The following is a 15,007-nucleotide window of genomic DNA, read 5'->3' as shown; positions in this document are numbered from 1 at the left end:
TTTTGTTCAGTATATGTAATTTATCTCTATTGAATTTAAAAAATCAGAAAATTCTGGAGTCCTATTTTGATAGTGAAATATAGCAACTATAGTAAAAATTAATGACAATCGCTGGATGATGTTGCACATCAACATATCTTGCATTCCTGCTTGGACGTGTTAATTGAAACCACTTGTTACTTGAATATCTCAGTAGTTTTTTTTTATTATACTTCTTAATAAAGCACTCTGTATGACTTTATAAGATCATTACTCATGCTTTGGTCCATCCAACCAAATTATGGGCTGGTGCTACCAACTGTAAAAGTTAGTGACACCAGGGGAAAATGTTACTCTGGAGCCCTGTAATACTAAAGAACACTTATGTTGTTGATTCAGGGTAACACGTATGACAGGCACTAATTTACCACTGTAGCCATACAAATGGCATTTTAAACATATAGGAGCATGGAGTTGTTCCATGTCATTTCAACAAGCCATGACACCCACCATCTCAGATTGTTTTGCAATTGTTTCTGTAGTTACAAACAAGATTGGCATTCCTGAAACATAATTTTGTTGAAATTAAAATGTATTCCGGAGATTGATTACACCCAATTTTGCCTTTTTTTTTATTTATAGGATTCAGATCATATTCAATAAATATAGTACCAAATATCCGATTTGGACCAAACCTTTCCCTACCAATGAGTAAGACATGAGGAATACATTTTTTTTTGTCAAATGCCAATAAGCTCCCTGCACAACTCATTCCATTCCATTCCAACAACCAGTATACAGTTTCAGTTCTCTGTTTGACAAGTAGTATGAAGCTGCGGCTTGGAGTATTGCTTCTCCATACGATGTAATGTATTCCCTATGAATCTGGTGATGTTTTTTCCCCCTGTTCTGAGAAATTAGTAATTGGAAGTCGCTTGCATTATTTACCATAAAGTAGTGTGAAAGTACCAGGTTTTGACCATTAGCTGCCACAGTTCCTGCAATACCACCACACTTTTATCAATTTTGCTGATCTCTTGTGTTTAATAAATAGATCACAACATTATCTGAATCCTATAAATGTAAATTGTGAATTCAGGAATGCTAATCGTATCTGTTACTAACTACAGAAGCGATTTCAGAACAATCTGAGATGATGGGTGTCAAAATCATCTTTGTGCTTTTTGAGGTGAAACGACCCAATGGTTAAATTAGTATTATTTAGAGACCCATCCCCAATTTTTTTTAAACTTTGTTGCATTTACGGGGACTCGTGACTCATTCAGGGGGTCTGAGACGCCCCTGGGCCCCCCGTAATTCAGAGTCTGCTCACACTATACCCCCTTCTATGGTGGTAAGTGTCAAATACAGTAGTGAACCATACAATCACAACACTCATAATATCCTACTAACAATGTGTATATACCGGTATAGGCTATTCGAAGAATAATGTTGAAACAAGTTATTTTATTTTTGACATAAATGTGACTAATGCTGGAGAACTTTGTTCTAAAGCGATGTCCACACCAATTGGATGTAGTGACCATATAGTAGCTATATCCAGAAAAGGCAGGGTTCCAAAGGCTGGGCTTAAAATAGTGTAGGCCAATAAGAGATCATACAAAACGTTCTGTAGTGATTCCTATGAATATATTTTTTATTTCATTTTTTTATTTCACCTTTATTTATACAGGTAAGTCAATTAAGAACAAATTCTTATTTACAATGACCTGTAATGAGCAGCATCCAGGCGCTGCACTTGATGCATTCTTCCAGTTATCAATAAGCATGCACCAATACCACAAGCATTGTATTTGGTACAAATAATTCCATAAGTATTGGCCTCAGCTGAGTATGATAATGATTAATGTGGCTGTTGAGCAAGTAGAGGAGACTAAACTTATTGGTTTTACCTTAGAAGGTAAACTGTTATGGTCAAAGCATATTGATTCTGTTGTTGTAAAGATGGGGACAATTATGACTATGATAAAGATGTGCTCTGCTTTTTCAACAACACATTCAACCAAACAAGTCCTGCAGGCTCTGGTTTTATCACATCTTGAGTATTGCCTCACACAGAGGACTCATATCAACAAGATGCATTTGTTTCTCTTGGCTCAAGGTAGAGGAAAGATTGACTGCATCACTTCTTGTTTGTATGAGAAACATTACTTTGTTGAAAATAACGTACAGTTCTGACAGACATACCCCACTAGACATGCCACAAGGGGTCTCTTTACAGTCCCCAAGTCCAAAACAAATGTAAGGCAATGAACAGTATTATACAGTGCATTCGGAAAGTATTCAGACCCCTTGACTTTTTCCACATTGTTACGTTCCAGCCTTACTCAAATGGATTGAATTGTTTTTTTCCCGCCTCATCAATCTACACACAATTCTCCATAATGACAAAGCAAAAACAGGCTTGTAGATATTTAAAAAATATATACAGTACCAGTCCAAAGCTTGAATGCCAAGAGTGTGCTGTCATCAAGACAAAGGGTGGCTACTTTGAAGAATCTCAAATATATTTCGATTTGTTGAACCCTTTTTTTGTTACTACATGATTCGATATGTGTAATTTCATAGTTGTGATGTCTTCACTATTATTCTTCAATGTAGGAAATAGTCAAAATAAAGAAAAACCCTGGAATGAGTAGGTGTCCATATATATAATATATACACACACACACACACACACGGTGATGACAGGAGCTTGACAACCTTCCAGTCCTATTCAGTTAACCAAACATTTATTTAGGGAAATCTGTACATGTGCACATGCATTGTAATTAAACAAAAATATATTGGTATCATTCAGGATCAACAGAGCGAAACTTATTAACACGTATTGCTATTATTACCTTGATGCAATATAAAATGTACACAGAATAATTTTATAAAATATTATCTACTGTTAAGAGAACATTATGGCATGCAGATTACAGTATTGCTTTGAACAAAATATCTTAACTATCATTTCATTTCATAGTCCAACTATTTGATGTGAACAGTTATTTTCCTATATTGATATTCATGAATTAAAGGATTTGAAACATCCAATAGAAAAGTTCAGTAGATGCACATGCTTTTCACATAATCTGATGTTACTTATTTTTGTACTATATCTGCAATGGAACCTCCAAGTATATTTTCCACAGAGCATAAATTAATGGTAGGTCAAGTAAGTAGTGATGTTGCATAGTGATGTACTAGTTATGGTGATATGTTCTGTCATTACACATCCAGTTTTAATTGATTCAGACATATCAGAAGATATCATGCATTTCCTGTTCATTAGTACTATTACATTTTGTTTTGCCAATTTAACAGGCATTTAGTTGCATGGCTTAGATTGCTTCTCCACAAGAACAGCACAGATTAATGAATGGTCTCATACTGTAGATTCAGCTGGATTGGTCTATTTGGCACTGAGATCCACTATTAGGTGCTGGTAGGCTAGGGTGTTGCCTTTAAAGCTGGCTGCCAGCAGCATGTCTTTGTTGTCCACAGACACCAAGCTGAAGGCCCGGGGTGCTCTCATGTTGAGCTCCTGGAAGGGCTGGAAGCGCTGGGTGAGGTCATCCCACAGGTAAACTCGAGAGAAGGAGAAATCACTCCCTAGGAGAAGATACTGGCGGGGGCCCACAGTGAATGGATACACAGCCATGGAGCCACGTGAGGGCAGGGTCTGAATCTCAACATAGCGCTGCCCCTCCCATCGGAGAATCTTGGAGTCACCAATGAAGCGTGTAAGGCAAAGGTAGAGAACGTTGCGCACCCAGAAATGCTTGACCATCTGCACGTCGAAAGTCTCAGTGATTTGGGAATGAAAGGCAAACTGGCGCAGGCTGCGGTTCCACTGGTAAACCACTGGGGGCTGAGAGGCACTGGAGAGAATGAGACGCTGCTTCCCTTCCACATCTAGGAACTCCACATGGGTGTCACGATGCCAGGGATGAAGGGATTGGTGGGAGTAGAAACCGTTGCTGTTCCAGCGGTATATGCTCGTAGAGCCTGCCTTGGAACTGTCTGCCACGGCAAAGTACCACTCATCATCCAGCTGGAAGGTCTCAACAAAGTTGGGTTTCCTCACACGTGTGGTGTCAATGTCCTGAATCTTCACAAATCGCTGTGGGTCCTCTTCCCACCTGAAAAGGTGTCAACCAGGTCAGCCATCCCAAAATCATCATCACAAACATCTAATCGTAACACAATTTTGGCACATTTTCAATAAGGATTTACCCCAGTTTTTTACCCAAAAGGTTCAGACTTTTCTGCTTCTATCTACAAAGGCTGGCACCCGTGCCTCACTGGGCCATGGCTCTGGCAGACCTGTTCTAACTTGGGGACAAGCCTGTTGATTGTGCTCGCCACTGGTTGAATCAACTATGTTTTCACGTAATTTCAATGAAATTACGTTGAACCAACCTTGAATTGTCTGTGCCCAGTGGGAAGTCTTAAGTGTCATACTCTGATGGAAACACAATTACACCAGAGCTTACATTAACATAAAACACTGGTGGCCCGCTGGTGTGTGGGTAAGTCTTAATGGAAAAGCGCCAATGGCTAAGAAAATTAACAAATCAATTACATTTTACCTTTGATAAAGAATTGGAATAAGTCTCACTTGTAGATGTGGGATCCTCCAAAAAGTTGAGCCACAACCATGTAAAGAGTGTTGTTTATGACCACAGGCTTGCAGTAGACAGCGGAGCGAGCTAGGAGAAACAAAGAAGCCGAAAGCAGCAGGTTTAGCTGAATTCAGTCTACTTTGTGTACTTAAAGATACAATGTAAAATCCCTTGGTCTATAATTAAGTGATAACAGTTGAATGCATTGGTTGTCTTGTGGCATGATTTGTTGTATTAAAAAAGGCTTAAGTCAAAGAAGAAACTAACCTGTTATATTATGGTACATCCGGAAGACCATTTCCACATGATCCCATACAAACAGTGTACAGAACCCAGTATCAGGCTGGGCGAAGGCCACAAACTGATTGTTGTTGAATTCATAGGACTCCACTGACACAGACTGGAAGGGAAAAGTCTCATAAACGGCAAAGTCTACAGGGAAAGAGAGAGATGAGGATTATCAATCTATCAATTCAGTGCCTTGCTGTCCTGTGAAATTAATTTCAAGATGATTTGGGGCAAACCTGCACTGATACAGTTGAAGTCTCGTGGGGTGAGATCATGGATTCTGCGACCTTGGAACTCAAATGGGCTGGCACAGTAGATGGCAGGGACAGAGGTGTTGGTCTTCTCCATCCAGTCCACCAGCCACTTGATTTTACAGTCACAGCGGAATGAGTTACCCCGCAGGTCTCTGGGTAACACATAGAACAATAGAATGACAGTTCTTACAAAACTGTCTCGTAAGGATTCTTGGTAGCACATTTTCAATTACAGCGCTGAATAAAGTTGTAATAACATGGTGATAACTTAGTTACTTCAAAAACATATCACAAGATGAAACCTATGATAAGGCTAACATGTCCCTTTCAAAAAGTAGTGTACTTACAAGTCTGTCAAAATATCAAGATATTTGAAGAGTTCTCGTGGAAGGAACTGCAGGTTATTATTTGACAGAGAACTACAAGAGACAGATAAGATAAAATATATAATAATCATAACATGTCCATGCAATACGTAACAAGTATTCTTCCATTGATATTTACAGAGAAAAAGTCAGAAGATATACTCACAGGTGAGTCAAGGATTTAAGCCCTCTGAAGGTATGCTTTGACAGGGCTTGGACGTCATTGTTCTCTACAAATCTGATGAAAGCAATCATGATAATCAAGATACTTATAATAGAAAACATGCTTTGTGGTAGAACTGGGGGTCACTTGAATGAATCTGTGTGTCCAAACTTTTGACTGGTACTGTAATTCAATCAAGACCATTTAAATACATTGCCATGTCACTCATGGACAGTACACAGCCTTGTTTTCCATATTCAGAGTGTGATATTTGTCTTATTGAACCTGATTGTGTCTCCGTCTTTCCCTTATTTATTTACTTCAAAAGCCTGTTCCTAAGGGGAACATGTCCTGCAAACTTTGAGAGATTTCATTTAGCTTCCAGGGAATGCTTCCTGAATCTTAAGCAGCTATAATGGGAACGGACCTGTCTGCTGGCTGGACTGTCTGCAGTAAGAGCGGGACTAACCTTGAGGATAAGCCAAGTTGTAAGGAAAAGAGGGGGAGGGAATCTTTTACTGGCTGTGGTGCAAAGCGTCCAAAACAACCATTAATCATCCGCTCACATTTTTCTAATGGAGGTAACGTAGCAGGTGGACGTCTCTTGGGTATACTTAAAATCGAGAAATGACTTATAGGCAAAACTGCCCTGTCATCAGATAGTTAGTAGGGTGCCTCTACATGGGTTCAGGAATAAATATAGTCTGAGCCCTGTATCAAAGTTCAGCTGTTTGGACATTGAACTGAGCCACTTAGAAACTAAAAGAATGTTACTGTGCAAATGTTGCCAACTATCAAACAAGTTGTCGATTGGACAATATTTGGCTTAAGTTACTAATGCAAACATAGCTCTGTGAACTACCTGTACTACACAAATGACAACCACAATGAATCTCTACAAAACAATGCACACATGAGAATTTCTCATCATATCATCAACATCTCCTTATTTTAGGATGATGAATCTATAATTTTAGTTGATGGAATGATGAAAGATAACCACAAGTGACAATTGGCTACAGGTGCATTCTCTGTCTTCATTCTGGATGTGTGAGGCAGCCCAGGGCTACACTGTGTGAGCTCAGCCAGCCTGCAGTCAGTCTCCCATTTGGAGCAGCACTGGATATGAAGATATGAGTTCATTAGCATTCACAGTGAGGAGCCACCTCGGGTAGAGCTGGCTGGGTGCTGCAGAGCCCTGGGGCTGGGCTGCAGCCAGAGCCACACAATCACTTTATGGAGCCTAATGCACTGCTTACATGGAAAGCAGCAAATGCGATGGCATCAGCAACTTAATATTTCCTGGTGGCCAACTTCCTGTCAATTAACAAAACGGCATGCTCAGCTTTATCAGGCCCCACAAAGGAAGGAAGACTAGTCTCTGGTAGGAGGAGGTACAATATTCAATGTTACTGTCACGCCCTGGTCTAAGTATTTTGTGTTTTTCTTCATGTATTGGGTCAGGCCAGGGTGTGGCATGGGGTTTTTGTATTGTGGTGTGTTTTGTCTTGGGGTTTTGGTGTGTATGTATTGGATTGTAGCTAGTGGGGTTATCTAGCAAAGTCTATGGCTGTCTGGAGTGGTTCTCAATCAGAGGCAGGTGTTTATCGTTGTCTCTGATTGGGAACCATATTTAGGCAGCCATATTCTTTGAGTTTGTCGTGGGTGATTGTCCTTAGAGTCCTCTATGTTAGTTTGCACCAGTATAGGCTGTTTCGGTTTTCGTTACGTTTTGTTTTGTAGTGTTTGTGTTTATTCGTGTTGTACGTTGTTCATTAAACATGGATCGCAATCTACACGCTGCAGTTTGGTCCGACTCTCCTTCACACCTAGAAAACCGTAACAGTTACTTGAGCTTTCCTTGTTTGGCTGAGGACTGGACACCATAGTAATCTTTCATTGTAACACCACTTCCTCATTCTTTCAGATATAATGTTTGTTGAGCATATACAGTTGAAGTCGGAAGTTTACATACACTTTAGCCAAAAACATAAGCTCCTTACTGAGCGGTATAACGGCTGCGTGGTCCCATGGTGTTTATACTTGCGTACTATTGTTTGTACAGATGAACGTGGTACCTTCAGGCATTTGGAAATTGCTCAAAAGGATGAACCAGACTTGTGGAGGTCTACAATTTCTTTTCTGAGTTCTTGGCTGATTTTTATTTTATTTTCCCATGATGTCAAGCAAAGAGACACTGCGTCTGAAGGTAGGCCTTGAAATACATCCACAGGTACAGTGGGGCAAAAAAGTATTTAGTCAGCCACCAATTGTGCAAGTTCTCCCACTTAAAAAATGAGAGAGGCCTGTAATTTTCATCATAAGTACACTTCAACTATGACAGACAAAATGAGAAAAAAAATCCAGAAAATCACATTGTAGGATTTTTTATGAATTTATTTGCAAATTATGGTGGAAAATAAGTATTTGGTCACCTACAAACAAGCAAGATTTCTGGCTCTCACAGACCTGTAACTTCTTCTTTAAGCGGCTCCTCTGTCCTCCACTCGTTACCTGTATTAATGGCACCTGTTTGAACTTGTTATCAATATAAAAGACACCTGTCCACAACCTCAAACAGTCACACTCCAAACTCCACTATGGCCAAGACCAAAGGGCTGTCAAAGGACACCAGAAACAAAATTGTAGACCTGCACCAGGCTGGGAAGACTGACTCTGCAATAGGTAAGCAGCTTGGTTTGAAGAAATCAACTGTGGGAGCAATTATTAGGAAATGGAAGACATACAAGACCACTGATAATCTCCCTCGATCTGGGGCTCCACGCAAGATCTCACCCTGTGGGGTCAAAATGATCACAAGAACGGTGAGCAAAAATCCCAGAACCACACAGGGGGACCTAGTGAATGACCTGCAGAGAGCTGGGACCAAAGTAACAAAGCCTACCATCAGTAACACACTACGCCGCCAGGGACTCAAATCCTGCAGTGCCAGACGTGCCCCTCTGCTTAAGCCAGTACATGTCCAGGCCCGTCTGAAGTTTGGATGATCCAGAAGAAGATTGGGAGAATGTCATATGGTCAGATTAAACCAAAATATAACTTTTTGGTAAAAACTCAACTCGTCGTGTTTGGAGGACAAAGAATGCTGAGTTGCATCCAAAGAACACCATACCTACTGTGAAGCATGGGGGTGGAAACATCATGCTTTGAGGCTGTTTTTCTGCAAAGGGACCAGGACGACTGATCCGTGTAAAGGAAAGAATGAATGGGCCATGTATCGTGAGATTTTGAGTGAAAACCTCCTTCCATCAGCAAGGGCATTAAAGATGAAACGTGGCTGGGTCTTTCAGCATGACAATGATCCCAACACACCGCCCGGGCAACGAAGGAGTGGCTTCGTAAGAAGCATTTCAAGGTCCTGGAGTGGCCTAGCCAGTCTCCAGATCTCAACCCCATAGAAAATCTTTGGAGGGAGTTGATAGTCCATGTTGCCCAGCAACAGCCCCAAAACATCACTGCTCTAGAGGAGATCTGCATGGAGGAATGGGCCAAAATACCAGCAACAGTGTGTGAAAACCTTGTGAAGACTTACAGAAAACGTTTGACCTCTGTCATTGCCAACAAAGGGTATATAACAAAGTATTGAGATAAACTTTTGTTATTGACCAAATACTTATTTTCCACCATAATTTGCAAATAAATAAATAAAAAATCCTACAATGTGATTTTCTGGATTTTTTTTCTCATTTTGTCTGTCATAGTTGAAGTGTACCTATGATGAAAATTACAGGCCTCATCTTTTTAAGTGGGAGAACTTAATACTTTTTTGCCCCACTGTACACCTCCAATTGACTCAAATGATGATCAGAAGCTTCTAAAGCCATGACATCATTTTCTGGAATTTTCCAAGCTATTTAAAGGCACAGTCAACTTAATGTCTGTAAACTTCTGACCCACTAGAATTGTGATACAGTGAATTATAAGTGAAATATTCTGTCTAAACAATTGTTGGAACAATTACTTGTGTCATGCACAAAGTAGATGCCCTAACCGAATTGCCAAAACTGTAGTTTGTTAACAAGAAATTTGTGGAGTGGTTGAAAAATGAATTTGAATGACTCCATCGTACGTGTATGTAAACTTCCGACTTCAAGTGTGTGTGTGTGTGTGTGTGTGTGTGTGTGTGTGACTGACTGAATGAAGACACAAAGTGGGACACTTACAGGTACTGCAGGTGTGCCAGACCTGCAAAGGCATCATCAGCCACCACAGTGAAGGTATTGGAGTTCAGAAGACTGCAGAAATGTAGAGAAAGGGAGAGGTTTACAAAATACTGGAATTAAATGTTTCACTTTCCATTTAATGTCCAGAAAAATACTGCTGGAGAGGTTAGAAGACATCTTACTGAATACTGGTACTGTAAATGTGTATTTATTTACACTTGATTGCAAATGGACACAATTAGTGTACAAAGCATCTCCTCCAGTAACAAATAAATCACTTGAATTTGTGTGGAGTGGACATAGGAAGAATTACTCAATTTAAAGGCAGTGATCAAGTATTCAATATACATAGTATGGGTCGGCCTTAATATAAACTGAAACCACTTAATCTTAACACACACACTCCATTGAATCTGCATAGACAGATAAGCCATTGTTTAAATAGAAGAGAACTGAAGGGAGTCAGTCATGGGTGATGACACTGATACAGAGCCACTTTACTCACTAATGCCATGTCACCACTGTTTTCAATAACAGTTTATTTCAAGAGATTTATAGTGATTGTATTGTTGAACAAATGTTACTTCACAACTTGTACATCTTATCTCATTTCAGTTCCTTTCAGAAAGTATTCACACCTCTTAAGTTAACTTTTTCCATATTTTGTTTTACAGCCTGAATAAAACATTGATTCAATGTATATTTTGTGTCACTGAATAACCCATAATTTCAAAGTGGATTTTTTAAAATTTTTTAAAACAATTAATAGAAAATGTAAAGCTGAAATATCAACTCAAGACAATTATTCAACTCCTTTATTATGGCAAGCCTAAATAAGTTCAGGAGTAAACATTTGTTTTACATATCGCATAGTAAGTTGAATGGACTCATTCCGTGTTTAATAAGTGGTTAACATTATTTTTTAATGACTACCCTATCTCTGCACCCTACACATACAATTATCTGTAAGGTCCCTCAATCGAGTAGTACATTTCAAGCACAGATTCAACCACAAAGACCAGGGAGGTTTTTCAATGGCTTGCAAAGAAGGGTACCGATTGGTAGATGTGTAAAAAATAAAAAAGCAGACACTGAACATCCATTTGAGCACGGCGAAGTTATTAATTTGGCTTTGGATGGACACACAGTCACTACAAAGATACAGGACACAGGAGATTGGTGGCACCTTAATTGGGGAGGACGGGCTCCTGGTAATGGTTGGAGCAGGATGGGTGGAATGGTATCAAAAACAAACATGTGGTTTCTATGTGTTTGATGACATTCCATTCCAGACATTAGTGTGCCATCCTCCCTTCAGCAGCCTCCACTGATAAAGGCGTCCTTCCTAACTCAGTTTCCGGAGAGGAAGGAAACTGCTCAGGGATTTCACCATAAGGCCAATTGTCAGTTTAATGGTTGTGATATGAGAAAACTGAGGATAGATCAACAACATTGTAGTTACTCCACAGAGTGAAAGAAGGAAACCTGTACAGAATACAAATATTCTAAAACATGCATCCTGTTTGCAACAAGGCACTTAAATAATACTGCAAAAAAAGTTGCAAAGAAATACACTTTTTTGCCTTGAATACAAAGTGTTATGTTTGCGATAAATCCAACACAACACATTACTAAGAACCACTCGTCATATTTTCAAGCATGGTGGTGACTGCATCATGTTTTGGGTATGCTTGTCATTGCCAAGGATTAAGGTTGAATAAAATGGAAATAGGATGAAAATAAATGGAACAGCTATAAGCACAGACAAAATGCTAGAGAAAATCGTGTTTCAGTCTGCTTTCCAACAGACACTGGGAGATGAATTCCCCTTTCAGCAGGACAATAACCTAAAGCACAAGGCCAAATCTACACTGGAGTTGCTTACCAAGATGACATTGAATATTCCAGTGGCCTAATTGAAAATCTATGGCAAGACTTGAAAATGGCTTTCTAGCAACTTGACAGATCTTGAACCATTTAAAAAAATATTTTACAATCCAAGTGTGCAAAGCTCTAAGACTTACCAAAAAAAGATGCACAGCTGTACTCGCCACCAACGGTGCTTCTACAAAATATTGACTCAGGGGTGTGAAAACTTATGTAAATTAGATATTTCTATATAATTTTCAATAAATATGCTACAATGTCTACAAGCATGTTTTGACTTTGTCATTGTGTGGTATTGTGTGGTGATGGGTGAGATTTTTCTTGATTTATTCAATTTTGAATACAGACTGTAACACAACAAACAGTGGAGTAAGTCAAAGGGTATGAATACTTTCTGAATGAACTGTATATGTTTAGCCCTCCAACATCTATTATCCTGATTTGCCTCCAAAACAACCAGCGAGATTGGTCAAGCTGAATTTTTGTTGTTGTACAGAAGATGTGTTTTGGAGAGAACATGTTTAGCATTTTCATTGACCCAAGCCACAGATGTTAAGTTGAGACTGCTCTAATTCCTCTACCTCAGACAGTAAGGGTAAGGATAGAATGATGGGACATGCATGAATACTCACAGGAACTGCAGCAGGTGCAGGTGGGAGAAGGCTCCCTCTGGGATTGTAGTGAAGGCTGCATTCACCATTGTCCTGAGAAGTACAGACAATCAACTTATCATCCAGGCTCTATCAACTAACATTAAGTCAATGTCATCATGCTTATCATATAAAATCCAACCCCCATTGTGCACAAGGGCTTGTTGTTCCACGCTAAATGTGTATATGTTGCCAGTCAGCCACATATGTTTTTGTGATGTATTCATGAGAATAACATGTTTATGAGCATAACTTTTGGTTAAAAAAATTCTGGTCACAGACTTTTAGTTTTTGTACATTTGAAGGGGAGAAATAAGAATTGTTAGGGCCTGATGGATGTTGGTGCTGCATCCCACCTAATCAATATGAGTGGACAGAGACTGCAAGGGGATGTCCTCCCTAGTCCCCAGGCACAGTCAATCTATTGACAGAACTAAACATGCAGAACGGCATGTTTTACCAGGAGCTCATGCGGCTCAATCTGTATTACCATTTGAATTTCAAGGAGGGCGAAATCTTTTGAAACTAGGACACACAGTTTCATTATTCACAGGTTCCTGTATTCATCACTTTAAAATTGAGGCTACCTCCACCTTGTAGTGCTTGTGCTCTTCAATTCCCCAAGCTCTTTAAATACAAGAACATTATGTTAAATTACAGAAAGATAATACATTGAGTCAATATAACTAAAATCAAAGTAAACATATAACTAAAATGTAACCATACTGAGTCCTATGCTACAGAATCTATTACATTATTGTCATTCCAATTACTGTGCACTATTTATCTCATCTTTGTAAGGTTACTATCCCTTGGAGGACATGCATGTCTTTTGCTGTGAATCTGTTGTAAGTCCCAGGAGGGCTAAGGCACATCCCATTGCTCTACTCCAATCAATGTAGTCTAATTTCTGCTAGCTCTCCCTGACTTCTGTCCAAGGATGAGGAGAGACTGAGGCACAGGGACACAAAGTGCCCATTTGTCATATTTCATTAGCATGTCGTGGCTGACCTAGCCCTGTCCATCAAAACACACAAGCCATGGTGAACCTGCTGCTTTCTTTCTCTTAAGTCTCTTTAAAATCAGACACACGTTCTTGAGGAGCTCAAACACCATCTTGCTCTCTTGATAATGGCATTTTCAGAGACACAGTTCACTGTTGTTTAGAAAAGATAACCGTGGTATAACTTAAGAAGTTACAAAAAAAGGATCAGTGATTTTATACAGTATAAGCTTTTGGAAACCAGACACAGTAGAATATATTGTAAAAGCCCAAATGACCTTGTTGTAAAAGTGTAGCCTAATGTAAGGTCAACAGGCTAGTCCATTAATTATTAAGTAATCAGTAAAAACCATGCATGACATCAGATCTTCCATCTAGTAAGTCTTTATGTACATTATCAACAGCTGGTTTTATAATTTTGGAATGAAATGTAAGGAATAGACCAAAAAGCAGAGAGAGTATACATGAACAGACAGAGTGATCAATGTTGTACTCACAGAGAGATGATCCCAGGGGGAAAGCTCTTGGGGATAGCCTTGGTATCCACACAGAAGGCACTGTCTTTGGTGCAGGAGCAGGTGACAGGACAGCGGGGGATTTTGGGGACCCTCTTGGCCCCTGTCTCCCCCACCAGGCAGAGAAGCAGACTTAGGCCGGCCAACAGCCTCAGCCATTCCGGGACCCTTCTCGATCCGGCATCCAGCATATTTCCTCTTTGGATGGACAGATGGACAGGAACTAGTGACAAAGACTGCTGAGCCTCAAGAAGTTGGGTTTTCTCTGGTTACCTTATAGCAGCAGCAGTAGTAGTGTTGATGCTGAGATATCAAATGACTGAGGATTTGGAGAGGCAGTTCAAAAGAGAGAGAAGCAGAGAGTGAGAGAGCAGAGCCAGAGAGGGGGCATATTCACTGTGTGTGTGTGTGTGTGTGCTCTGCAGCGTCCCTGGATGTGTGTGTGTTTTCCCTAGAGCTGCGGTCAGAGCGCAGACTGCGGGAGTGAGGCTGCAATTCCCCGCGTTAGGACCTGTACGCAGCACCGCTGACTGAATTATTTACTATCTCACAGAAGCCTTAAAAATATGGCCAGAGAGGCAGCCAGGCAGGGGGAGGGGAGAGGAGAGGAGCAACAAGGGCAGTAGCTGGAAGGGAATGGAAGGGTGGGGAGGCTCTGGGATCTTCACACTCTGCCGCGGACACACACAGCTCTCTCTCTCTCACAACTTGACAGTATACAGACACCAAAATCAGAAATAATACTTTTGAAACAATACTTTACCAAGTTATATTTTTATATGAAAGTTCATTTGTATTGTAAAACATGTACTGGCTATCTCATGAATCAGCAATTTACAGTTTGTTCAGATTTCAGATGGAGGCACAACACATTTGGCCTCTTACTTTTTATTTACACGTAGGCCAACGTGTGCAGATCTGGAGGATGTTCCGGAGCATAAACAGCCCATATTAGAACCTATAGAATTCCATTGAATCCTTTAGAATCTGAAAATATGGGAAACAGAGTTGCATACCCACACAGTGGAGCTGTTGGCCATATAATGGAGCTGTGTGGCTCCAGCAGCCAGTAGTTTGGTGGCAGC

At 40.1% G+C, this 15,007-nt stretch overlaps 1 protein-coding gene across 1 annotated transcript; it reads right to left on the bottom strand.

The window, feature by feature from the left end:
• Positions 1 to 1,612: 1,612 nt before the first annotated feature.
• Positions 1,613 to 14,485, bottom strand: LOC109879303 (leucine-rich repeat LGI family member 3). Its single transcript, XM_020471486.2, has 9 exons — positions 13,905 to 14,485; positions 12,387 to 12,458; positions 9,868 to 9,939; positions 5,687 to 5,758; positions 5,503 to 5,574; positions 5,138 to 5,307; positions 4,881 to 5,045; positions 4,610 to 4,700; positions 1,613 to 4,130 (listed from the first exon to the last, which is right to left on the bottom strand). Exons 1-9 carry the CDS (start codon positions 14,111 to 14,113, stop codon positions 3,401 to 3,403), a joined length of 1,653 nt encoding a protein of 550 aa, XP_020327075.1. The 5' UTR covers positions 14,114 to 14,485; the 3' UTR covers positions 1,613 to 3,400.
• Between the last annotated feature and the right edge of the window lie 522 nt (positions 14,486 to 15,007).

This window comes from Oncorhynchus kisutch, linkage group LG3 (assembly GCF_002021735.2).
Source record: "Oncorhynchus kisutch isolate 150728-3 linkage group LG3, Okis_V2, whole genome shotgun sequence".
NCBI classification, from domain to species: domain Eukaryota; kingdom Metazoa; phylum Chordata; class Actinopteri; order Salmoniformes; family Salmonidae; genus Oncorhynchus; species Oncorhynchus kisutch.
Note: the sequence above shows the minus strand (reverse complement) of the source record. Positions and strands in the feature narration are given on the sequence as shown.